The sequence below is a fragment of the Poecilia reticulata genome, linkage group LG15 (assembly GCF_000633615.1).
Source record: "Poecilia reticulata strain Guanapo linkage group LG15, Guppy_female_1.0+MT, whole genome shotgun sequence".
Classification (NCBI taxonomy): Eukaryota; Metazoa; Chordata; class Actinopteri; order Cyprinodontiformes; family Poeciliidae; genus Poecilia; species Poecilia reticulata.
In genome coordinates this window covers 117,210-144,394 of record NC_024345.1, presented here as the reverse complement: position 1 = coordinate 144,394, position 27,185 = coordinate 117,210, and the positions used below count along the sequence as shown (strand labels likewise).

General features: G+C 37.9%; 2 protein-coding genes across 4 annotated transcripts in view; one reads left to right on the top strand and one right to left on the bottom strand.

Moving 5' to 3' along the window:
• LOC103476546 (B-cadherin-like) overlaps nucleotides 1–8,715 on the top strand; it is a 31,975-nt gene extending 23,260 nt beyond the window's left edge. For both annotated transcript variants that reach the window (XM_008428988.2, XM_017309190.1), the window contains 9 exons: nucleotides 1,631–1,816; nucleotides 2,477–2,727; nucleotides 3,134–3,276; nucleotides 3,630–3,721; nucleotides 4,422–4,554; nucleotides 5,385–5,606; nucleotides 7,469–7,599; nucleotides 7,801–7,944; nucleotides 8,088–8,715. In XM_008428988.2, the coding sequence (XP_008427210.1) occupies nucleotides 1,631–1,816; nucleotides 2,477–2,727; nucleotides 3,134–3,276; nucleotides 3,630–3,721; nucleotides 4,422–4,554; nucleotides 5,385–5,606; nucleotides 7,469–7,599; nucleotides 7,801–7,944; nucleotides 8,088–8,300 (1,515 nt within the window). In that variant the 3' untranslated portion in view covers nucleotides 8,301–8,715. The remainder of the gene's footprint in view (nucleotides 1–1,630; nucleotides 1,817–2,476; nucleotides 2,728–3,133; nucleotides 3,277–3,629; nucleotides 3,722–4,421; nucleotides 4,555–5,384; nucleotides 5,607–7,468; nucleotides 7,600–7,800; nucleotides 7,945–8,087) is intronic.
• A 501-nt stretch (nucleotides 8,716–9,216) lies between these two features.
• On the bottom strand, nucleotides 9,217–26,263 carry LOC103476549 (cadherin-1-like). Of its 2 annotated transcripts, none has more exons than XM_008428996.2 (17): nucleotides 26,075–26,263; nucleotides 24,801–24,909; nucleotides 24,142–24,230; nucleotides 23,071–23,277; nucleotides 22,745–22,867; nucleotides 22,251–22,406; nucleotides 21,768–21,915; nucleotides 18,210–18,382; nucleotides 15,858–15,986; nucleotides 15,434–15,619; nucleotides 14,571–14,821; nucleotides 14,185–14,327; nucleotides 13,096–13,187; nucleotides 12,817–12,949; nucleotides 12,302–12,523; nucleotides 10,791–10,921; nucleotides 9,217–10,360 (listed from the first exon to the last, which is right to left on the bottom strand). In XM_008428996.2, exons 1-17 carry the CDS (start codon nucleotides 26,120–26,122, stop codon nucleotides 10,286–10,288), a joined length of 2,415 nt encoding a protein of 804 aa, XP_008427218.1. In that variant the 5' UTR covers nucleotides 26,123–26,263; the 3' UTR covers nucleotides 9,217–10,285. The 2 variants fall into 2 exon arrangements, with proteins under 2 accessions (XP_008427218.1, XP_008427217.1); XM_008428995.2 differs by having other exon boundaries at nucleotides 9,218–10,360; nucleotides 12,302–12,526.
• Between the last annotated feature and the right edge of the window lie 922 nt (nucleotides 26,264–27,185).

Here is a 27,185-nt window from a genome sequence, read left to right as displayed (position 1 = left end):
ATATATAGTACAGACCAAAAGTTTGGACACACCTTTTATGTCCACACTTTACATCGACATTTTGATGAGTTTTCTTCATTTTCATGACTATGAAAATTGTAGATTCACACTGAAGGCATCAAAACTATGAATTAACACATATGGAATTATATACTTAACAAAAATGTGTGAAACAACTGAAAATGTCTTATATTCTAGGTTCTTCAAAGTAGCCACCTTTTGCTTTGATTACTGCTTCGCACACACTCTGCATTCTCTTGATGAGTTTCAAGAGGTAGTCACCTGAAATGGTCTTCCAACAGTCTTGAAGGAGTTCCCAGAGATGCTTAGCACTTGGCCCTTTTGCCTCCAGCTCACCCCAAACCATCTCGATTGGGTTAGGGTCCGGTGACTGTGGAGGCCAGGTCATCTGTCGCAGCACCCCATCACTCTCCTTCTTGGTCAAATAGTCCTTACACAGCCTGGAGGTGTGTTTGGGGTCACTGTCCTGTTGAAAAATAAATGATGGTCCAACTAAACGCAAACCGGAAGCAATAGCATGCCACTGCAAGATGCTGTGGTAGCCATGCTGGTTCAGCATGCCTTCAATTTTGAATGTAGAGTCCATCCGTTCACCTTTTCTGCGTCGCACAAAAACACGGTGGTTGGAACCAAAGATCTCAAATTTGGGTTCATCAGACCAAAGTACAGATTTCCACCAGTCTAATGTCCAATCCTTGTGTTCTTTAACCCAAACAAGTCTCTCCTGCTTGTTGCCTGTCCTTAGCAGTGGTTTCCTAGCAACTATTCTACCATGAAGGCCTGATTCACACAATCTCCTCTTAACAGTTGTTGCAGACATGTGTCTGCTGCTAGAACTCTGTGTGGCATTGACCTGGTCTCTAATCTGAGCTGCTGTTAACCTGCGATTTCTGAGGCTGGTGACTCGGATGAACTTATCCTCCGCAGCAGAGGTGACTCTTGGTCTTCCTTTCCTGGGACGTTCCTCATGTCAGCCAGTTTCTTTGTAGCGCTTGATGGTTTTTGCAACTGCACTTGGGGACACTTTCAAAGTTTTCCCAATTTTTTGGACTGACCTTCATTTCTTAAAGTAATGATGGCCACTTGTTTTTCTTTACTTAGCTGCTTTTGTCTTGCCATAATACAAATTCTAACACTCTATTCAGTAGGACTATCAGCTGTGTGTCCACCTGACTTCTGCACAACGCAACTGATGGTCCCAACCCCATTTATAAGGCAAGAAATCCCACTTATTAACCTGACAGGGCACTCCTGTAAAGTGAAAACCATTTCAGGTGACTAACTCTTGAAACGCATCAAGAGAATGCAGAGTGTGTGCAAAGCAGTAATCACATCAAAAGGTTGCTACTTTGAAGAAACTAGAATATAAGGCGTATTTTCAGTTGTGTTACACTTTTTTGTTTAGTACATATTTCCACATGTGTTAATTCATAGTTTTGATGCCTTCAGTGTGAATCTACAATGTCAATAGTCATGAAAATAAAGTAAACTCATTGAATGAGTAAGTGTGTCCAAACTTTTGGTCTGTACTGTATGTATGCAAATGTGTGAAGATAATTTGGAATTTTTTGTGGTGACCAACCTTAAAAATGTTTCTGTCTCCTCTCAGTATACGGCCACAGTTGAAGAGAATAAAGTAGATGCTCTAGTTGTTAAGATGCTGGTGACAGACAGTGATGAGCCTCATACTGCTGCCTGGAATGCAAAGTTCAAAATCATTGATGGCGATCCAGGAAATCTGTTTACTGTGAAAACGGGAACAAACAAACACGAAGGAATCATCACTACTGCTAAGGTAAGAGGACCAGCAGAATCTTAAGGAATCTTAATACTTCATCCAAAACCGAACAGTCGACGCTTTGTCACATGGTTTCAGCACACACCTCTCACAGAGCGGCACAGGCCTTTTGGGGGACGTCCTCATGCTTCAGTATACGTCACGCCCCTACCCACTGGGAGTCTCCCTCCCACCCTGAATTCTCTTTTTACTTTTACGAAACAGTCTCAAAGAGGGCGCCACATGTTTCTGCAGACAACCTCCTCTGTGAACAAAAACCGGATAGTGGAAGCCAACTAGCTGTAGAAAAAATGTCAATACTGCTGCCTGAGTGCATTTCAGCATAAAATACAACAACAAACTTCTGACCAATCAGACAACACTTTGCACAGAGCTCTGTCAAAATATTCAACAAGGGCCTGGTGTCGAGTTCTGCATGTGGATGGCTCTCTGAGAACAAAAGGACATATTCGTCGCACATCTAGGTCAATGAGAGCCAAATTTACCACTTTGGATGAAGTATATAGGAACCTTTATTGTATTTATGAGGGGTAACTCGTTGCTACATTTAATACAGTGTGTTGTAATTCTGCTATGGATTGCACTATGTCTGTGTCAAAGCTTTAGCACTAATGTCTGATCAGTGGATCTATGATGATCTTTCTTCTACTAATCCAGGGTCTGGACTTTGAGAAAGCCAGTAAGCACACTCTACTGGTCACAGTGGAGAATGAGGCTTCTTTTATTGCTTCTGTTTCGTTGGTAATTTCCACTGCTACAGTGGTGGTGACTGTGGAGGATGTCAATGAACCTCCCATCTTTGAATCAGAAGAGAAGCATGTGTCCCAAAGTGAGGCCCTTGCTGTGAACAGCCCTGTGGCACAGTACACAGCTTCTGATCCAGACACTGGACGCAAACAGAGAGTCATGTAAGAAACATTTTAAACTTTACATTCCATCTGTTTGAAGGGAAATTTGCTACACTTTTTTATTTTAGGGTTTATCAGATCTCTTTTCCCAGCAACAACTGAGCAAACATTAATCTTGAAAACCTCATTACAGTCAATATTTCTTGTTAATTATATGAACAAACATCAACTCCAAATTAAATTCAGTCATATTCTGTCCAATCCAATGTAACAGTAATCATAATGCAGAACCATCAGATTCAGTTGAATCTGAATTACATATTAGTAAGTAAGTGATCCATAAAGTCTGCATAAACTAGCAGAGTCTTATCTAATTTGTCACGTTGTCTCTCATTTCAACATGTGCTACTTTGCTCCATATTATGACAATGGGGTCATGCTATTTTTTTCCGTCCTACATGTGCAGGTATAAGGTAATCAAGGACCCAGCTAAATGGCTCAATGTCGACGAGGAAACCGGAATAATCACAGTGAAAAGCCAAATGGACAGAGAATCTCCACTTGTCACAGAGGAGAAATACACAGCCCTGATTGGTGCATATGATGATGGTAGGTGTGAGGTTAATTGATTTGTACTGCAGCAACTACATAAGAGGACATTTTGGAATCAAATGTGAAGTCAAACCTAATAGAATAACTTCATTGATGTGGTCGGCTGTGAGCGGAAATCAAACGTAAGACCTAAGAAGTTAAGGGTCCTTCACTTCTGTAGCCTTAGGAAGCCTTCTCCTTTAGTTGGCTTAGTGGGACTATTACCTTGAGTATTACCTTGCTTTGTGGGAGATACTACAAGTATTGCAGTTTTAGATTTCCTAACCTTGTCTCAAGAGTCTCAGTGGATTGTTGAAGCCATCCGTATGGATTATTCACGATTTCTTGACCCATGTCTGTCATCTCACCAGATCAGATCCCAGCTACAGGAACCGGAACTTTGATTATCAAGCTTGAAGATGTCAATGACAACCCCCCCAGCATTGTTGAGCGTGTATTTGAGGTATATGTCAGCAGAGCATTCGTTGTTGCATATTTTTCAGGCAGATAAAATAAAATGGAAATATTTGTTTATCCTTAAAGTACTTAAATAGGATTTTTTTTTTTTACTTAAAAAATTATCAACTATTTACAAGTAATGGTGACCCAACACCGATGCCAGCATTATGTAGTCATACGATCAAAAACAAGTATAGGTACTCCGAACCAATACCACTTTTATTCTGGGTGTTTCCTCTTAAACTGGGTTAGAACAAACCCCATACCAGGTGGTGATGGTAACAAACTAACAAGTTATTTTCTGAAGAAAAAAATAATAAGAAAAGAGAAATTAGGTGGCAGGAGAAGGTAAAAATGTCCGTACTATAAGATATTTGAAGATAAAAATGGCAGATACTAAAATAAATTATATTTTGTTATTTATCATTTTTGTTATTATTATTTAGTGTGTCATGCTGTAGTTTTTATTGGTTTGTGTTTGTAAAAAATGTTTTGTGATGTATAAAGTACAAACTCATTAACTACTCGGTAGTGGTTCTTAGAATCTGTAAGAACCACTACCGGATAGTGGTTCTTACCTAAACTACCTAAACTGAAGCAGTAGTACTTGTACTCGGTCTGGAAAAAACTGCTATCGGGACATGCCCACTTACAAGTGAGTTGTAGCATATTCACCAGTGTTTCAAGTCCATATTTCTCCACAGATGTGTAACAAGAAACCAATTCCTCTCGTGCTGAGTGTAACAGATAGAGATGGAATAGGTTTTACTTTTCCATACAGTGTCAACCTACGGGACGCTTCAAAGGCTAACTGGACTGCTAAGATGAACGAGACTGGTATGTTTATCCTTAATACTAAAATGATTACAAACCTGTTCCTAAGAACAGGAAACAATCCCAACAAATTGAATTAATTTAATTCTTTCACAAATCGTCTGTCACCTGCAAAGATGTCCCATAGAGACCAATTGATCTGTTCTGTGAACCACTGAAGGTTTGTCAGGCTCACCGCCCTGCAGGATTTAGGTGTTTCCTTGCTTCAGCCAGGGTGATTGATCTCAATTCACAGGTTTTTGCGGAACTGCAATCAGATGAATCAGGCGGAGAAACATCTAAAACATTCAGGACCTTGAGGGCCAGGGTTGGGAAACACTGTCTTAAGGGACACAGATGTTTTGATGGATCTGCTTTTGTCCATTAATAAATCACACAAAGTGTCAAATAAATAAATGAGAAATAAATGAGAGCCAGATGAAAAATATGGTCAACTTGGAGCAGCTTAATGAGTCCCAGCTGATCAGGAGCATCAAGATCAGTCCACTTAACTTCATGTTTTGTTAGATATGCTAAAACATGTTTTAATTTTTAATTAGAGTTTTTTTCAGCTAAAACTGATGGGTCACTTCTGACTCACTGTTTTTGCTTTCCTCTGCTCTTTAGTTCCTACAAACCTACAAAATAACAACTTTGTCTCACTGGCAAAGGAACTAATTTACAATGTAATTTAAGTTAAATTTGCTGATTTGTTTTCTAGTGCCCCTTTAGATCTAACCCAGACTGCAACTGGCTTTTTTTTTAAGAACATCAGGATCCATTAAAATGAAGATGAGAACTTGGAAAAAAAAATCAAATGATGGGGAAATTATTTGTTTTTTTTTTGTTTACAGGCACAGGCATTATCATGAAATTAAAGTCTAATATTGAAGAAGGAGACTACAATGTGGCCATGAATGTTCAGGACAGCCAGGGTCTGTCACAGGTCAGCACCGTCACAGCTAAAGTGTGTGACTGCACTGGAACACCAATCTGCAAGATAAAAGGACCAAGAGTTGCTGGCTCCAATATTTGGGTCATCGGGGTAGTTCTATTATTGGTGCTGGTGGGAACTGGTGAGTTTTAAATGTTCGTTTACGCGCAGATAGAAAAATATTCTCTTTAATCATGAAACACAAAATCACAATCCACATTGGGACCAGAAAATAACCAACAAAATTCAGTGATGCTGAACAACAAGCAAACAACAAAGAGAAAGCAGAAAAATATGTTTCAGTTCTGCAAATTACAATCACAGGTACTGGATAAAACATATTTATATATTTGTTGTTAAAATGCTGACTCATTCAATAAATTTGAATATTATTGAAAAGTCAGTTCATTTCAGTAACTCCATCACCAAGTGACACACATTAGACAAAGACTGTTTTAGCCCCTTTATTTCTCTTAATCATGATGAGTTTCTGCTAATAACCAACAAAACTTTTTTTTTTAAACAAAAACGGAGCTTTAATGAAAAGTATATTTCATACCTACTTAAAGGTCATTATTTTCAAACAAGACTCATTGGGAAATTATTGAGTGTAACTTTACTATTCATGATGGTTACATGGTTATAGTCTTGAACATAAACCAAACTAAGTTTGCATAGTATGATAAAGCTGTTGCCTTTCCCACACAGATATATATATACTGCTCAAAAAAATAAAGGGAACACTTAAACAACACAATATAACTCCAAGTAAATCTAGCTTCTGTGAAATCAAACTGTCCACTTAGGAAGCAACACTGATTGACCCGACGAGGGTCCCCGTTGTCAAAAAAAAAAAAAAAAAAAAAAGAAAATGCAAAAGAAAAAAATGCAAAAGAAATACAAAAACAAAAAACTAGAGACCAAACTCCAACAGGTTCTAAGGAATCACCTCAAACCAGATTTTGGACTGGATTTTATTTCAATATCATTTGTGAATGTTAGCTCCTCACTTTCAACAGTGGAGCTATAAAGGTTGAAAAAGGTTGTTATTAAGTCTCATCAACATCAATAAATAAGAGGCAAAATAATAAAGTTTGATAGAGGAAAAGCCTGCCAGACTCTGAGCTCAAAGCAAGATGCCAGAGAGCATCAAGCTATTTTTTATATTAGACAATTAATCTAATTTCACATAATTATTGCGGTAGAAGCCATAACCCGAACAGGTGGTCAACTCAAAACCACTCACACCTTTTTATTCTCCCTCTTTCTTTGTCATTTAATCACACCCGTTGACGTGGCAACTGACTGCGCTCCGCAAGCCCAGCAGAGATTACTTTAAAAACATAACATTCAGTACGTTACAATATTAGCTTTTCAGGCTTGATATTTATTTTGCGATCATTAATTAGCCTCCCTGAACACAGCTGTGGTTGATTAGTTCATTTTAAACTCCTCTGCTATTTTGATAATGGAACCGAAACGCACAGAATTGCGCAACATCTTGTTGAAACAATAATTACTGAGATTGTTCATTGGGTCATTAATTTGAACATGTTTAGTTGATTTTTTTTTTATGTTGTTATTTAATAAATTTGCAGATGTTTTGATAAGCCGGTCAGGGGAGGACGTGCTGCTCTCAGAGTCCTGGAGACTTTCAGTTTGTCACTTAATGCTGAGATCAACTCAAAACCTTCCGCGATCGACGTATTGCAGCCCTGCTCTATAAGCACGAACAGTTCAGAAACAATATGAAATGGAAACAAAAGCTATTTATTAACTGATTAAGTCGTGTTTTATATTGTTCTTGAAAAACTAATCAGTCACGGCTGCACAGTGAACCCATTGATTCTTTACAGCAGACAGTCGCTCCCTTCTCCTGCAGGTACTGCGCACCCCGCTAAATCTTTTAAGTGCACACAGTACCCGACCGTACCGGCCTACTTAAATCCCTGTATGTGGGGCTTGAGGGTCTGGCAAATTTACCATTTGTGCTCTTGTTTTTAGTGATTGCCTTGGGTGTGTTTTTAAAGAAGAAAGGAAAAACTGGAGTGAAAGTTGAAAAAAGTGATGATGACGATGACAGGGATGAGCTTGTTCTTTCTAATGAAGAGGGAGGTGGAGAGAGCATTCAGCAGGTAAACTGTCACTTGTCTACACAGTTGAAACATGTAACATTTGTTAAAATACACAATTGTGATTCCTACATAGTAGTAATTAAAAAACAGAACATTCGACTTGGCATATTTCTTCTTAGTTCAAATGGATCAGAGGATGACTGCAGATTGGAAAATAACCCAATATGTTTCTAACAATATAATTCTTCCCCTCTCTGTCAGAATTATAGTGAGAGTGTTCTCCACTTTGCTCTGACCAACAAGCCCGACATGTCCAGGGTCGTCATGGCTCCTCCACTTGAAAGCGGTCCCCGGTACAGACCTCGGCCCACCGACCCAGATGATATCGGCGGCTTTATTGACTATGTGAGTGAAACCCTTGAGAAATGAGAGCAAATGCTTGTCATTGTGTTATATCTAGTTTTAAACAAGTGTTTGATTTGTTTGTTTTTTCTAATTCACAATCAACACAATAACAGATTTCTGAACTTTTGTCTTTCATAATTCAGAACCTGAAGGTGGCAGATACAGACCTGACTGCCCCCCCCTACGACTCCCTGCTGGTGTTCGATTTGGAAGGAGGCGATTCTGAGGCAGAAAAACTCTCCTCTCTGTACTCCTTGAGTGACGGCGACCAGAACTACGATTCCCTCAAAGAATTTGGCCCTCGCTTCAAGAAGCTGGCCGACATGTACGGAGGAGGAGATGATGACATGATGTAAATGTTCCCACACTGTGAGAAAAATGGCTGCATGCATGCAGTCTAACTGTGACAATGTGTGAAATCAATATCTGTGTGATGTGTGTATTCAGTCCTATTTTTCCTCTGTAAGCTGTTCATCAGGATCTTCAGGTTAAAGCCTTACATTAGTTTTAGTTCTTCATTAATGATTCTATTCTTTATTATATTTATGCACTTGAAAGCTCAGTTTTGCTGGTATGACTTGTGGAGAACGTAACCAATATAGTAAGTACTTGTTTTTTTTTAAATTATTATTAATCTTTCCATCAGTGTTTATTATTTTTCAGTACATTAGAAAGTTTGACAGCCATTGTGCCATTAACAAGAATTGATGAGATTAATATTTTTGGGGTTTTTTGTACAAAAAAAGATGTCTGAAATATTTGAAGAAAACATATGACAAATGCTTTTTAATATTAAATTCTTTAACTAATTCTATATTCACTGGCCCTGTGATGGTATTTATGCTTAAGAGAGTGATTTTGCTCTTTTTAATGCATAATGACTATCCATCCATCCATCCATTTTCTTACACCCTTGTTCCTAGTGGGGTCAGGAAGGTTGCTGGTGCCCATCTCCAGCTAACGTTCCGGGCAAAACGCGGGGTACATCCTGGACAGGTAGCCACTCTGTCTAAGGGCAACATAGAGACAGACAGGACACACAACCATGCACACACACACAAACACAGGGAGAATTTTTTAGAAACCAGTTAACCTGACAGTCATGTGTTTGGAAGCCAGAGTATCCGGAGAGAACCCACGCATGCACAGGGAGAACATGCAAACTCCATGCATAAAGACCGAGGCTGGGAATCAAACCCAGAACCTTCTTGCTGCAAAGCAGCAGCTCTACCAACTGCACCACTGTGCAGCCCCTGCATAACAACTATAATAAATGTAACACATACTTATAGTTGTGCATGCAGTCACTTTCAATAAGTTATATTTTTGTTAGTCCATTTATTTTAGTAACAAATAAGTGAAACACATTCTGCAGATTAATTCCAAAGACCCGTCTTTCAAACCTGTTTTTTGTTAATGATTTTCTGCTTACAACTGATGCAGAGATGACATTTTAGACTAGAATATGATTCATCAGACCAATGAAAAAGTAATGGAAAATATAGGCCTAATGAAAATTGTCTGCTTAAAGTTCCTGCTTAAAACTTTATTTATATAGTGCCTTGAAAAATTAACACAAAGTGTTTCAACAAACAGAACAAAAATCAACAAGGCAAAATTAAACAGAAAGCAAATAAAAAATATTTGGTCTATACAGGAAGCCACTGGGTCAGCTGATCTTAGTGTCGAAGGAAGGGAGTCTGAGCTGTAGAAGAAATTTTAAATATATAACAGAATTTTTTAAATTGGCATTAATGCAATGAACCCTTTGTTATAGAGGCTTTGCATCTTTTTTGAATGTTTTGCTGATTTATCATGAGTGATGGTAAAGAGGCAAATCCTGAATTGCCTCTTTACCATCACCCTAATATTTTGCTCCCTCCACAGATTCCCTTTTATATTTACAAACAAGCCTCTCCAAAAACGTTATGTCCAGACAGTAGAAACATGGTGAATTTTGAAGATTACTTTAAAACTTCCAAACACCAAAGATTGCACAACATTTTTGTTGTTCAGTGCTTGCTTAGTAGCACCAGCAATGTAGAAAACTAAGTCTATGTATTGGGGGGGGGGAAATATATATAACAAATGTTAAAAGTTTCACCTTTAAAAAGCTTTCAGAAAGCTAACTGCCCAAATAGTGAACAATCGAAAACATCTTCCTTGATCTCTCAACAAGATGTCATTACAATTAATGAAATTAAACTAAAACAGTTAATTACAAAATATCCCAACAACCACGAAATGTTCAACATGTTAATATAGACATATTTAAAACACATGCAGCAATTTTCTTTAAATGTACCAAACATACAGTAAGTTTTCGTCTTGTTCATTATTATCAGGCAGTTTCTGAAAGTGGGACCCCTTCAGCCAGATATTCGTATTCCGGGTCTTGTGGGTCAGAACCGCCTCCCTTACAGTCAAACACCAGCAGGATGTTTCAGGCGGGAGCAGTCAGGAAGAAAAGAAGGAAAAAGTTAGCATAACATGGAACAGGTTATCTATAACAGAATTGATGCACATTATTTTTTGTTTAGTTTTCACAAAGAATAATGCTGAATGTCTTTAAAATTTTGTGAAAGGAGAACAATAGCATTGTTGTGTTTTTACTTCACATACAGTATAACCTCACTGGATGATCACAGCTAAATCAGCTGAAGAACTAAACAAGATAGAAATTTTTTTTATATCCATTAGCTTATGTTTTGAAGAGTCTCCTGGGGACATAGACTTTTTTCCATTAACAGTTAAACTTCAGTAAGACACTTTGTTTTTGATTCATATGGTCTAGAAGATGTTTATGCTGACCGTGTGAGCAGAATCAACCTGTATCAAATGTTCACCTGAATGTCCTCTCTGTCATTCCTCTCCTCCTCCTCAAACATGTCATCTGCCATGGTGAGATCTTTGAGTTCAACAGGTTTCTCCTCTGCTCTCCTTCGTCTCACAAAGAGAAACAATGGCAGCCCCAGCACTAAATGAAGAGCAGATGACTTTAATCATCAAATTGTTAAAGCCCAACAAAATTCCATGAAGTTGGAAGTATCTCGGGATCTTGTTCACGAATGAGGGAAGAGGAGAGTGGGAGGTCGACAGACGGATTGGAGCAGCGTCTGCCGTGAAGCGGGCGTTGTACCGGTCCGTCGTGGTGAAGAGAGCTGAGTCAAAAAGCCAAGCTCTTGATTTACCGGTCGATCTACGTTCCGACCCTCATATATGGTCATGAGCTTTGGGTCATGATCAAAAGGACGAGGTCATGGATACAAGCAGTCGAAATGGGTTTTCTTCGTAGGGTGTCTGGGTTCTCCCTCAGAGATGGAGAAGCTCAGTCATCCAGGAGGCACTCAGAGTAGAGCCGCTGCTCCTTCACATCGAGAGGAGCCAGTTGAGGTGGCTCGGGCATCTGGTCAGGATGCCTCCTGGATGTATACAGAAAGCAACTAGAGCTCAGTTAAGCAAATGACTCCCATCCATCTATTTTCTTTACACCCTTGTCCCTTAGTGGGGTCAGGAGGGTTGCTGGTGCCCATCTCCAGCTAAGGTTCCGAGCGAGAGGCGGGGTCACCCTGGACAGGTTGCCAGTCCGTCGCAGGGCAGCACAGAGACAGACAACCATGCACACACACATTCACGCCTAGGGACAATTTGGAAAGGCCAATTAACCTGACAGTCATGTTTTTGGACTGTGGGAGGAAACCAGAGTACCCGGTGAAAACCCACGCATGCACAGGGAGAACATGCAAACTCCATGCAGAAAGACCGGGGCCGGGAATCGAACCCAGAACCTTCTTGCTGCAAGGCAACAGCTCTACCAACTGCACCACTGTGGAGCCCCCAAATGGCTCCCAGTTAGTACTAATTAGCTAATGATGTAGCTTAGCTTAGGATTTTATTTGGAAAACATCCGTTTTATTATTATTTCCATTAGTCCTGTTTGTCAGATGTGGATGCAGTTGGTATTTGTACCTTTGGAAATGAGTAAAGCAGATATCGGGCCAACAGGAAACCAGGAACAAATGACTTGGTGAGGCAGGCAGCTGGCTGTGCCTGGTTTTCACACCAGACTAATCTGTGCTCTAATGAAGAAATCTATTCTAGGGGTTGGACAATTTTGATGCTGCTGGAGCTATTGAAGTTAAAATTTAGTGTGTATGAATAAAATATTAGTTTTAGTGAAATATTTATAATGTGTAAATTATTAAATGTCCAACTTGTACAGTATGTTTATATTCGTGCGATACTACAAAGTTTGCAGATTCTCACAGTTTAAACTCATTCTTGGTCTCTCAAATTAAAAGCTAATTTGAAGAAGGCTTTATATTCATATAGCAACGCAATCACATTTCAAACTCACTGATCAGCAGCACCACAATGGCCTTCAGTATTCCCAGGATGACTGGCGGGTTGGAGCCACCAACATCTTTCTCCCGACAACTCGCGTCTTCTCCACTGCAGTCACACACTCTGGCTGTGACTGTGCTGACCTGAGACAGACCTTGGTTGTCTGCAATGCTCATTGTCACAGTGTAATCTCCAATCTCCAGCTCATGGTTTAAAGTCAGGATAATTCCCGTTCCTGCTAAATAAGAGGATAACAAACAATAATTTATCAGGAATTCCACCAGTTTTAAGTTTTTGGGGTAAATGCTTAGATCATTTTTTGCAGTTTAGATTATGTTAGTGGTCAGTTTCTATTTGCCAATTCCTTCCTCTTAGTTTCGCTTTGTCTGTGTTTAATTCATTCATTGGCAACTTGATGTGCTCAAAGAATGAACACATTCATTTTTTGCAAGCATATCAAAGAATGTGCTTGAATGAGCTAACCCTAGCTCAAGATTATAATCAGTTGGGAATAAATGGTATACATACTGGTGCTGGTCATCCTAGCAGTCCAGTTAGCCTTCATAGAGCCAATTAGGCTGACATTGTATGGAAAAGTAAAGCCTGGTCCATCTCGATCTGTCACAGTCAGCAGCTGAGGAACTGGTATCTTGCTGCACACCTGTAGAAATAAACAAAATTTGAAACGTCCACTTTAATACCAAATTATTTTTTATTTCAGAAGTTAACAATTTTGTATCAAGTATATAAAATTCTATTTTAAAGTTTATATTCAAAACAATTTTAATTGTACCAAAGACGACATACTGTGAATTTGCGTTCCTCAATAGTAGGGGGGTTGTCGTTGACGTCCTGAAGATGAATAACCAGAGTTCCAGTTGCTGTATCCTGGATCTGATCTGGTGAGATGACAGACATACAGCAGTAGCAGGAGGCATTCTGGGGACGCCTTTAGCAATCTGCTGAGGAAAACATCTAAACTTTTCAAGAGCTGAGGAAATCATAAGCTGTCAGAGTAAGTTTAAAGAGCTCTATAAAGTACAATTAAAAGGGAAGTATAATGTAAAAATCAACTTTATTGAGCTTCAGCTCATGTTGTAATGTGATTCCCTCATCCAAACATTTAGGGTTGCTCTGATACGTTCATGTATGTTTGAGGAATCATTTAATATCCCATGGCAACTACTTATGGGTGCCTAAACACTGGCTCATTTAAAACACAGACGTTTTACTTTTCCCATTCTGCTCCCTCAGACTAGCAGCAGCAATTGGCAAACACCTGGTGCTGCTGTACGTCCACTGAGCTCATCACACAAACTACTTCTCAGTCCAACGCTCCTAAGAACAGTTGTAAATGGCATAATGGAGTAGCATTGTTGTGATGACGTGCTGAAAGTAGAGTCTTGGAAAGAACAGGAGCTTCTTTGAAATTGAACGAAATTTCCAAGAACAGGAGCTTCTGTTCTTGGAAATTTCGTTCAATTTCTTGAATGAAATTCAAATTTTATTCAAGTTATCTTTGTAACCTTTAGTTGTTATAAAAACTCTGTACATATCATAGTTATGTGTTATATAATGGCACTATGTGCCTGGAAGTCATCATATGGATGGTATCCTCTCCATTCCCTTTAACACAAAAAGTCATTTATAATACTTTACAGGAAGTAATAAACTAATGAAAGACTACTTTCAGACTAAGAAAACCTCAAATGCTATTGCTAGCATTCCTGTTAAATGCTCTTCTAAAGCTGGATAGAGGAAGTTTCTTCAGAACAAAGAATCATAACTTTAGTTTTTCCAAGTTGTCCCTTGGATCAACCTACATTTTTGTTTCACATTCATGTTTAAGTTTCTCTCCTACAGCTGCAAAACAAGACAGTAAACTCTCACACCTACTATCATCATATGCACCAATCAGAGCAGTGTATTTATCCTCCCTGACAAAGATGGATTCTCTGTCCATTTGGTTTCTCACTGCTATCACACCAGTGTCCTTATCAATGTCAAGCCAGCCAGCTGGGTCATTGAGTATTTTATACCTGCAACAATAAAGACAAACTATTAAAACACATTCAAGCATCAGTTCCAGCTTTATGATGTGGGACAGTGAGATGCATGATGGGACAGGAAACAATAAATAACTTTCATGAAGTAAGAAGTCTGCCCTTTCTGAGTATTCCTTAAACAGACAGATCAGATCTGCAATATAACTTGATTAAAATAGCTGTGTAAAAATGTGAAATTTCATTTTCTTTAAGTGACTTTTTCTTTAAGTGGCTTACATGATTCTCTGTTTGCGTCCAGTGTCTGGATCAGAAGCTGTGTACTGCACCACAGTGTTGTTCAGATCAAGGGCCTCACTTTTGGAAACATGCTTCTCTTTTGGATCAAACATCAGAGGTTCATTGACATCCTCCACAGTCACCACCACTGTAGCAGTGGAAGTAACCAATGAGATAGAAGAATCAAAAGGAGCCTCATTCACCACTGAAACCAGTAGAATGTGTTTACTGGTTCTCTCAAAGTCCAGACCCTGGTTTAGTGGAAGAAAGAACATCACAGATCAACTGATCAGACATTAAAAACTCAGGCTGATGAATTAAATTAATTACATTTAACCACCAACAAGTTCAATAAATGATACAGTTAGGCCTGTCACGATAACAAATGTTACTGGACGATAAATTGTCCCAGACGTTATTACAATAAAAGATGATATTGTTGCTTTGACACAATTTTCTAGCAATATAATGGTAATGGCATAATAATGCAAGAACACATTCTCAAAGATGAATAAACTTTAAGTCTTAATAAACATTTATTACTGAATCTGAAAAACATTTTAATGTCCAAAATAAACAACAGAAAAAAAACAAACGAAATGAATTATGAAGTCTGTGTAAACAAAATTGTCCTTCAAAAAAAAGGGCCAGTAAAGACCAAAACACCAGATTGAAGATTCTTATCATCCAGTTTTTGGTAGAAAGAGAAAAATGATAAATTACGCAAATGAAAATTATTGAACTCGTTTTAATTTATAATGCAATTAACTGATTATTAATCAGTAATTAACTTGTATTGTGACAGGCCTAAATACAAGTTAAACAAACATATTCTAGCAGTAAGATTCTACTGGTCCTCTTACCTTAGCAGTAGTGATGATTCCTTCTTGCTTGTTTGTTCCCGTTTTCACAGTAAACAGATTTTCTGGATCGCCATCAATGATGCTGAACTTTGCATTCCAGGCAGGAGTATGAGGCTCATCACCATCTGTCACCAGCATCTTAACAACTAGAGCATCTACTTTATTCTCTTCAACTGTGACTGTATACTGAGACAGAAGATGTGGAAGAGATACACACATGGTCATTTTATGATCATCTATCATTTTATATCATATGTTTTGTACTTTAACGACTCACTAATAGAATTCAGAGTGATTTACTACTTTACTGATAATCTGCTGCACAAATCAACTGTGATAAACAGATTTGAATATAATATTTACAAGTAATTACTAAGTGACAAAATGAATAACGAATTAATAAAAACAGTCGTGTTATACTTACAAAGGGCTCTGTAAAGACTGGAGCGTGATCGTTGAGGTCCGTCACTTTGATAATCACTTTGGTAAATCCAGTCAAACCCTCTCCCTTCATGTCAGCTGCTTGTACCTTCAGTGTGTACTGAGGGACTTTCTGTTTTAACAAACATGAACTTTAATCATATGAATCAACAGCTTCAGCATCACTCAGGTTCAGCCTGTCTAAAGATGGCTCACATTGTTAACTTCGGTGCAAAATTTGAACAAGATAAGTTTTTCCAGAACTTTTTGTGGTGTTTAAAATGTAGGAAGTCTAAGAAAAATCCGAAATATAACTAGAACTGCAAGCAGTTATTATTATAGGTTTCTTACCCAACCCAGCAGGTCTCCCACATGTAGACAACACTAGACGTGGGATTTAATATGAATTTAATATCCGGATTCAAACCTGTAGCTTTCTGATTCTGATTCCATTGGTCTACTCGGTGAGCTATTTCACTCATTCATGTTGTCAGTGAAACCGAATTCAAAATTACTTTATTGATCTCACAAGGACAGGAAATGAAATGAGTCATTGTGAATGAGTGCTGGTCAGTCACAATAAGGTAGATGTGGATTAAGCCATTTAAAGTTGATAGAAGTTGGTATAAATACTGGGCCCTGGCACCGTGACTGGGATTCTATACTGTTGTTGACCCAGATAAGGTGGGTTTGGCACCATCTTGTGGCCAAATAGGATGACTACACAATGTGGTCAGATCACACACACTGCTTGTAATTGGTTTTCACATATATAAATATTGAAAATTACCCTAAAATGTTCTAGTTTTAGCTAAAAATTACACCAAATAACAAAACTTGCTTCTCCTTTACAATGTACTTCTATGCTGTTCTGTTCAATCAATCAAATTTTATTTGCACAGCACATTTCAACAGCAAGGCATTTCAAAGTGCTTTACATCACATCAAACACAAAAACACAAAGTCATGCAACATATGTTGTTCTGTTGAAGTATATAAAAAAACAACATTATACATTATGAGTGAAATTATGAATGTGAAAGTTTGATTTGCTGTTATTCAAACAAAGAAGCTCTGTTTCATATCAAACTCTGAAGAATGACTGAGGCTGATGTGGTTAGTTGGGATTGGCAAAGGATTGTGGAAGATACAGATTTTTGTGCTGCAGTCAAACTTTTGAAAAAACAGAGTGAGGCATATGAAGATGGATCCGTACACATAGTGGATGAAATGTTCAAAACAATTCAGAGAAAGCATTTGGGTCAATATGTGATTTGAAGAAAAAAAAAGAAAGTTTGGAGGTCAGATGAATAATTTTTCACGCTTTTTTTTTTAAATAACTCCCCCACACTTCAACCAACCACGACCATATTCAGCATGCAAGTAAGGCCAAAGGCGTGGAGGTAGGTGCAAAGTTTGGCGAAAATCCGATCAGTGGTTTTTGCATAACAAATTTCGCCATTTTACAGTGCCACCTAGTGGTGTACGTCGACGAAAACTAGCTAGACATGATTGATATTGTATTTGTAGTCAGTTGTACGAAGGAAATTGTAAAACTTTTTAGGTTCCCAAGTTATGGGCAATTGAAATTTGCAACTATATACGTAGCTATGTTATAGATGCTTGATAAATGTTATAATTGGGCAAAAAATCCAAAGTCTGCCGTGATAACTTTTTTCTTTCGTCCTTAGCATATATTGTGCTAGGTTTGATTGGGCTCAGAGTTGATCCTAAGGGGCATGTTGGTTTTGGCTAAATCAATGTTCATTCTCTCTGATGAAAAATAATTCAGACCAAAAACATTTGCACAGTGACTCGTATGTTGGAGAATTTTTTCTAGGGAACCTTGCCTTTATCAGTGTTGTTAATGGGACGTGCCATTTTCGAGTTAGAAGCAGAAACGCGTATTTTCTGCAATAACGCCACCTACAGGTGCACATGCCTGAATATGTACATCTCAGTAGTGGTGAATACTAAATAAAAGTTGTAATAAGTTCCGGGGGGTACAATGCAGCATGAGTTTAAGCTGAGAAACATAATATTAAGCATAATGGAAAAACACAGCAAAAACAACAGGGTTCCCTGATCCGCTGGCCTTGCATTGGTCATCCAACGGGCTCAGAACCCTAACAAGACATTTTAAGCTGAGCTTTTAACTATTGAATATAGAATCTTAGTTTAATCAAACGTGTCTTAAGTTATTCTCAGGCTCTGTATGAAGGCGGAATTGTGACCAAAACCCACACATCGCCAATAAAGGAAATCTAACAATGAGGATTTAATGGGACATTAAAGGCAAGTTATATTTAGGTTGTTCCTGTTTTCTATCAAACAGAACTATTGTCAGAATTCTCACCTCTCGGTCCAGTCCAACTTCATTGACTCTGATGACTCCAGTTTTTGGGTTGATGGTAAACATAGTGGGACCGGGCTCTTCTGGCTCCTGACTGACAATGCGGTACTGGATGGCAGAGTTGTCAGTATTTGGCTCATCAGCATCTGTGGCCACAACCTGAATCACCTGAAAACCTAATCAAGAGGAAACACAAAGCAGATCAGTGAGAGCAGATTCATCAGTTTATCAACAGAGATTTAATAGTGAGGCTGAGCTGAGCTGACAGGATATTAGTGGAGCATATAAACTGAATGTTGCTTCTCCATGTTTGACTCTGGTTCTGGGAATGTATGACTGAGAACTAGTTCGCTTTGGATCTGTGAACTTAGTTCAAATTTGGTTCAAAACTGGTAACCTACGAACATAAATCAATTCAATGGGGTTACTGGGTATTGTTAAATGCAGATAATTATTTGCCACCAGAATAAAATGTATTTATGTTTACCCCGTTTAGGGCAAATAATAGGGATACAAATTTAACAAGATTCCATTGTTGAGGCAGAATTGGACTTAAAATAAAATGTGAAATAGCAGATTATTTACAAAATATAAATATTTCTGAATTATCCGATGCGGTAGTTAAACAATTAGATAAGCCCATTCAAGAAGAAGAAATGAAAAACGTTATCTTATCCCTTAAAAATAATAAGTGTCCTGGCCCCGATGGTTTCATAAATTAATTCTATAAATGTTTCATAGACATTGTTACTCCACTTTTGTTGGAAGCATACCACTTTTCTTTAGAAACTAAAACAATGGCGCCATCCTGGTCTGATGCTGCAATAGTTGTGTTACATAAAGAAGGTAAGGACCCCACTGACTGTGGGTCATATGGGCCGTTATAGATGCTTAATGGTACGCATTCTAACTGGTATTCTGAAGAGACGACTAAATGTCATATTAAACCAAATCATACATCCAGATCAAACCGGATTTATTGTCGGGAGGCATTATGGAAATAATCTGTGTCGGTTATTAAATATTATGTCTCACCAAAAAGAAACAAAGCTAAGACGGCTGTAATATCTTTAGATGCCCAAAAAGCTTTTGATCGTGTGTCATGGAAATACCTTGTTGAAACGTTAAAGAGGTTTAAATTTTGGCCCAAGTTTATAGATTGGATACATACATTATATTCATCCCCACAAGCGGCTGTAAGAGTTAATGGTTTCAGGTCGGCAAGTTTCAAGCTGGAGCTCGGATGCAGGCAATGGAGTCCTTTGTCACTCCTTCTGTTTGCAATTAGCATTGAGCCATTGGCTCAGCTTATTAGGGACAAGGATGAAATTAAAAGGATTTTGATTGGCACAGAGGAACATAAAATATCTCTTTACGCAGATGATGTACTTCTGTGTCTGTCTGATCCTACTTTATCAATACCACGTCTGAGGGACATGATCTCTGTTTGTGGTCATTTTTCTGGCTATAAAATAAATGTTGATAAGGCAGAGGCAATGGATGTCGATAGCAATATTCCACTAGGGGATTAAACAACAAAGCGGCTTTAGGTGGCCTAGGGAGGGCATTAAATACCTAGGCATCAATATTCCTCTCTCATTAAATGATTACTATCATGTCAATTACAGCAAAACACCGGATATAATTAAGAAGGACCTAGAGCGGTGGTCAGCATTGCCTTTGTCCCTCCTCGGTCACATTGAAACCATTTGTATGAATCTGTTACCCAGATTATTGTATTTGTTCCAGATGTTACCTGTTGGCATACCAAAGTCCACGTTTGTTGAATTGGATAAACTGATATCAAAATTCATACGGCAAAGCAAGCACCCTCACATAAAATATAAAACACTAAAAAGAAGTAAGACAGAAGGGAGTTTCAATCTTCCTGTTTGAAAATACTATTTTTGGGCAGCTCATTTAAAGCCTTTAATTTCATGGATAAAACAGGATTCTCAATCAAGATGGCTGAGCATTGAGCACGCGAAGTGATCAGTACCATTAAAGGTATTGCCATTTTCAGATATTCCAGAATAAAGGAACTGTCATTGTGGACACACTTGACATTTGGAACAAAGTACGAATTTCTTTCAAGCTACCAAGAAGTTTATCAATATTAACAAGCATTGGACATATTAAATCCTTCACACCCAATTTCTTAGACAAAAATTTTCTAAATGGGCTGAACAAGGACTTACATTTCTTCATCAGTTGATCGACAGGAACAACCTTATGTCGTTTGAAGAGTTATGTAGGAATTTTCATCTCCAGAAAAGTGATTTCTTTAGATATTTACAGTTACACTCTTTTTTGTCAGCACACAGGGACTGGGAAAGAGTACTAAATCCCACACCAATAGAAAACCTACTAATCCATTTCCAGAAAGGGGAAGGGGGTAAAAAAATGTATAGTAAAGTTATGTAGGGTGTTTCTGTCAATGAATCTTAACGAACCCACTTGGACAAAACAAAGATGGGAGGCAGAGACGGCCAAAATAATTTCTGACATGAAACATGGGAGGGAGTCTGGATTGAGGCACACATAGTTACAAACTCAAATATGTGACGGGAATATAAATGGAAAATTATTAGCAGATATTTCAGCAGAAGCTCTGTTGATGTAAATGAGTCCAGCAAGTTTGTCTTTTGGCATATGGTGTTTAGCTGTCCCGCCCAAAGTGTATCTTTATTTTAGGGTTGTATGGTGATGAGTCTACAGATGTGATGCTGAGGTTGTAAGATGCCATGCAAGATGTTTTATTTTTTTATTTTTTTTTGAAAACTTCATATTGTCAACACTTGTATTATGTACTGCTGATATATGGCTGTATAATGTCTCTGTAAAAATAATAAAAGTGTAAGTTCTAAAAATAAATAAATAAATAAATAAATAAATAAATAAATAAATAAATAAATAAATAAATAAATAAATAAATAAATAAAATGTGATCTTTTCACCATAGAAATATATTTTCTCACTGAGCTTTTCAGACAATGTGTGAACCTATATCGGTTAATGTGTTGAATGTTGGATTAAGCATTTTGTTCTTATTCTTTGGTCTTAGTCTTATTACTCTTAGTCTTTATTCTCTGAGAGGACATAAACAGTTTTATGGATTTCTGATTTACATATGCTCTGTATGTCAATAAATATAATACCAATGTAATACCATATTTAAGTTTCTTAATTAAGCTTACATACAATTTCAAGGGTATTAATGCCCTTCGAAGGGGTTATTAATGCCATTTTCTTTAAAGTGCCCATTAGAACTTTGATGAAATACTCATCAGTGTTCTAATTTTGTTTACGTACTGAGTTTATCTGAAAGTTTTGCTTCCAAGCAGTTCAATAATCTGGTGCTAAACCCTTCAAATCCATGGATAACAATGATGTTGGGCCACAGATTTAACCATTAATTGTTACAAATCATCCTCGGCCTAAATGTTTATGATAAGAAATTACATTTCACCAAACTTATAAAATATATTTTATGTGTTACAAACAGTTTTATTTGTAAGATATTATTTATGTGTATTTAATACCTGAAGCCAGGGACTTTACCTTTTTGTGAGGCCTCTGAAACTTCTCCATTATAGGCAGGCAGACTGAAAACAGGTTTGTTGTCATTCTGGTCAATTATATTGATTATAACATCCATCGGCTTCTCTGCTTTTCCGTCGCCTCCCTCTGCCACAGAATGGACTTGAAGCTATAAATATGGTACAGTTTTCCATCACCAAGACATTCTTGTGTTGCGTGTTGCTGCTTTCAGTTCGTATTTATTTTTAATTGTGTGTTTTTATTTATATTCAATGTCTATGAATGACCATAATCCAGAGCTCTAAAACAGATAGATTCTCTTGTGAGTCACATGAAAACATTGCAATTTTATTTATTAAATCTTTGATTTCAGATGTTTGAAATATTGTAGAAAGATTCACCTGTTGGCAAGAATCATGCTGCCATAAAAACATGTTGAAATGTTCTAACAGATTAAATTGGACAGAACAGCATCAAGTTTAAACTAACAGAGAAAACACTGACCATGTACTTGTCCACTTTCTCTCTGTCCAGTTCCTGTGTGACATGCAGATGACCAGTGGTTCTGTTCATGGTGAAGAGATTAACAGGATTCTGATCAGCTCCAGGACCACTGATGCTGTAATGAATCTTCTTCACTTTATCTTCATTAGAGCGAATCTGGACAACACAGACCAAGGTTCAGCTTACACAACTTTAGCAGTTATTGGTTGCAAATGTCTGATTCTTTATTAATTTAAACCTGAGAGAGATGGTTTAGTTAAAGTATTGATTTTATTTTAGTTCTGGCATAAAAAAAGCATAAACAATAGGTCAGAAAACAAATATCTTTTTTCTTCAAGTCTGGGTTGGAGCAGGAATTAAACACAACATGAAATATAGAAAGTTTGAGGTCAATTTAAATTATCATATAAAATATAATATAGAAGAGATTGGGTTACATTTTCCCTAATTCTTGAAAACAAAAACAAACCATAGGACATTTTACTTCCTCCTACCTCAGCAAGAAACCGGGGAAAAGGTCCTCTGCTATTTTCAGGAATATTAATAGGAGGGATAATCCAGTCTCTCTTTCTCCTCTTCAGCCCTGGATTAGATTTGGGGAAATCCAGGATGGGGATCTGAGAATAGGAAATATTAGATACATCCAGGGAGGATCAACATCTCACAGACAAACATTTCTAAATATCAAACCTTTTTAAAAAAGAAACGCTGTTCAGAGGAGATTAGATGAGTTTATGACAGGTAAGATGCATTTTTTTTAACTTCTTTCTAAAAGAACAATTTTACTTTCTGGTCCACCTTGCAGTCACTCTGAACTTACCTGCTGATTACTTGCAGAGTCCAGGTGATCATGATGGTTGCTGAGTTTGTGAGCCTCATGATGAAATTCAGCATCCAGACGGTTGTTCATATAATGATGATCTTGATACAGCAGCCTGACAGGAAGAGTCATTTTCTGACCTTGTGAATCCCAGGCATGGACCAAGAAGTTCTGGTTCCCCTCATGAAGGACAACCTGTCTCTTTACCTGGACGGAGACAAGTGCAAAGGTCATTAGCCTTGTGTCTCTTTAACTCTCAGAAATGATGAGATCATGTGATTCTGTTGAAAGAAAAATGTTTCAGCCATTTATAAACCTTCTCTTCAGGAACAATGACAAGCGTTTCAAAAATGCTAAACTTAACCACCTTTGCCAGTTAACATTTTAAATTGTAATAATGTTGATCATATATTATTAATATTTTAATTAAAATTCATATTTTATTTTATTTTACGGAAAAAAGGGAGCTTTTTATGATAGTTAAGTATTTTTACTGGCCACTATCATTTCCTCCTTTCAGATTCTTAAAAATACACCAAATATTTTCTGCCTACGGACAATTTAGTAATTAGCAGCTCCTGTAGAGTTCCACATTAAAAATAGGATGAGCACAGATATTATGATTTGATTTCTATATTTTGGTCAGCTGCAGATTATAAATAACCTTTTTGTCAACCAAACTCCTTCCATGCAGTTTTTATGGTATAAAACATTATTTAGCTTTTCAGAAGTAAATGTTTTGTTTTGTTACAAAATGTATTAAAATATAATATATTGAAAATGTTTCAAAGGCACTTAAGCCTAAAACAACAGTTAAAAATGACTGACCTGCTCAGACAATATTTTTGTCAGATGCCATCATTGTTACTTGATTGTCAAATAACAAGACATGTCAAGGCAAGACATGTGACATCAGAACAATAATAATGATAATGCATTTCATTTGGCAGCACCTTTCAAAAAACCCAAGGTCACTTTACAGTATTATGTGAGAGTCATGTGTCACACATGTGAGAGTCATGTGACATGTCGTCCAATAACAATATGGGTTTCCAGTAATGTGTTACTCACAGTTATTATTCCTTCAGTCTCTACAACTAACCGGCTGTCATCAGTGCTGAAAAGAAATCTTGTGCGGGTCGTGCAGTCAGTGAAGCCAACTGGAAATAAATACACTTAAATAAATTAATATATTTAAAATACAATGGATTCAGTAAAAACAAAGAACTCTCAGTTTTGTCCACAAATACAAAGTAAGGTAATACTAACTAGAAGTAATAGAAATAAGACATATTTAGAAAACATAACCTACAAAAGTATTGTGAAAATGTAAGCACCTTGGAAATTTAAAAATCAAGGCATTTTAAAACATACATAGGAAGGTAAATTTTGTTCAGACCTCAGATTTTCAGGCAGATAGTTCCTAAGCATTTATTCTAATCCAGTGACCCTAAAGGGTCAGAGTCCTGCAACTTTTACATGTGTCCCTTGTCCCAGGTGAAACTGCCTCACTAGCATGCAGTCAAGCTCTGCAGAGCTCTGCTAATGAGCTAATAATGGAGCCAGGCGTGCTGAAGCAGAGACATGAGTGGTGGAGTGATGGAGCAGATGGAGGGAGGGAAAGACTAACCATCTCTGGGTTAAACTCTCTCCCAGGCAGTAAGCTCCCCTGCTGACCCCAGTAGGCACCCTGGTGTTTAGAGATCCATCAATGGAGGGAATACTGATACCTTTGCCCAGTCTTGTGCCTGGCTTCAGGTTCTTTCTGCTCACTTTTAATATAAACAGCTCTGACTCAAATCCAGGTTCACATGATGACCCATCTGCAGCAGCTGAGGTCTAGAAGAGGAGACACAATGGATTTATTTATTAGATGAATTCTAATCTGTAGCGTCATAATGTTGGTCTCAACAGTTTGGTTTCATAGATTGTTGGAAACATTTCATTTTCCTTTTCGTGGGTCATAGATTGAAGTTTCGTAAATGTACTCATCTGTGAAAATCTTCATTGGTGACAGCAGAATATTAGTACAATAATCAAATTAGATGTCAAATATTTCAGGGTGGGCTGCACAGTGGCACAGTTGGTAGAGCTGTTGCCTTGCAGCAAGAAGGTTCTGGGTTCGATTTCCAGCCCAGGGTCTTTCTCCACGGAGTTTTCTAGTTCTCCCTGTGCATGTGTGGGTTCTCCCCAGGTACTCCAGCTTCCTCCCACAGTCCAAAAATATGACTGTCAGGTTAATTGGCCTCTCCAAATTCTCCCTAGGTGAGTGTGTGTGTGCATGCTTGTTTGTCCTGTCTGTCTCTGTGTTGCCCTGCGACAGACTGGCAACTTGTCCAAGGTGTAAACTGCCTCTCACCCGGAACGTTAGCTGGAGATGGGCACCAGCACCCCTTCCGACTCCACTAAGGGACAAGGGTGTACAGGAAATGGATGGATAGATATTTCAGGGTTTCCCCCAGTGTATTATAAGCTTGACGGGCCACCAGGCCTTACTTGTGCTCCCAACAGTCTAAACATAGTTTATAAATTTGTCGTTTTAAAATGTTTGCATTTTTAAGATCTTATAGTTGGTGTTCAAGTATTAACCTTCCCGCCTTTCAATATTTTCAAATGACTGCCCAAGTGCCCAACCACCAGGCTTAGCAAGATTCTGGGTAAAACCTTATATTTCATTACATTTTTAATTGATTACAGGACTACTGAACAAGAAAATAAAACAACCTTCCCTCATTAGCATTAATGGAAACTTGATGAGGTTAACACCAAACATTAAAATAAAACTGTTTGTGTAGTAAGTAAAACAGACCATATACTGTCTGAGCTAAATGTTAGAACCATGTATCGTTTTGGCCTTAAACCTAATATTCACCATTTTTTTATCAGCTACTTTTACAAGACATACATAAACAAGCATGGTTTAAGAAAGCTTAAATATTAGAAATTCAGAATTATTTAAATTTAATGAGTTTGTTAAGACTGTAAAGATGGGAAGAATTCTTACCTGACACAAGATCCAAACACACCAAACTACAAACCAAGTGGTTCCCATTTGTGGACGTTCTCCTGATTTACCTTTATGACCAAAATCTTTTGGAAAAACTAAGAAATCAGCGTCTGAATCAGTTCAGATGAACAATTTCCCTGAAGATTACTTTACATGTCTGCAGTCTGCGCACAAACCACCAGATGTGCAGACACAAAAACCCACAGAAAACAAATGAGAAGTAGAAGCAAGAAGAATCAAAAGTTCCTTTTTTTGTCTTTTGTCAGATTCATCACTTTAAGTAGGTTTCATTTCTTTTGTGTCCATTTTCAAACTTTCCCAGCTGCAGCAAGTGAGTTCTGGTAAACCTCATGTGAGAGGCCGAGTAAAACTGAAGTATGTGTATCATTCAAAATGTAAAGATGTAAAATCAGTATGCTTAAACAGAATCTGACAGAGCTTCAGACCTTCCTTTTTTCACATCCTCTTTCAAAACCACAACTGACTGAACAAGTTAAAAATCCTCACGTGTGGAACTGTTTCACTTTAAGATGATGTGATATAAACTGTGAAGATAGTTTTTACATTTCAAAGCCAAGATCTATGAAGTTCTTAGCGGAAAACATTTGCTGATCCCACCCCACAGAAGGCTCTGTTAAAACATGTTAGTGGTGAAATTTCCATAGGAATTAAAAATTAACCAGATGTTAATTAACTAAACACTGCAATGTCAAGTTTGACACTCTATATTGCAGTGTTTTGTGGTTTTGACTCCAAAATGTAATTTTTCTGTTTAATGAATTCCCACAGAGCTGTTGCCTTGCAGCAAGTAGGTTCTGAGTTCGATTCCAGGCCCCGGTCTTTATGCATGGAGTTTGCATGATCTCCCTGTGCATGCGTGGGTTTTCTTCGGGTACTCCGATTTCCTCCCAACGTCCAAAAACATGACTGTCAGGTTAATTGTTTTTTTTTTGTCTGTCTAAATTCTCCCTAGGTGTGAGTGTGTGTGCAAGGTTGTTTGTCCTCGTTGTGGCCCTGTGACAGACTGGTGACCTGTCCAGGATGTACCCCGTCTCTTGCCCGAAACATTAGCTGAATGTACCCCGTCTCTTGCCCGAAACGTTAGCTG

Coding starts and splice junctions, on each gene's coding strand:
- LOC103476549 (XM_008428995.2), bottom strand. CDS start 26,122: ATGGGAACCACTTGGTTTGTAGTTTGGTGTGTTTGGATCTTGTGTCAG. Junction 15,987..18,209: donor AAGTTGGACTGGACCGAGAG/GTGAGAATTCTG, acceptor TTGTTAAAACAG/AAAGTCCCTCAGTACACACT. Junction 15,620..15,857: donor CAGTCTTTACAGAGCCCTTT/GTAAGTATAACA, acceptor CTTCTGTCTCAG/TATACAGTCACAGTTGAAGA.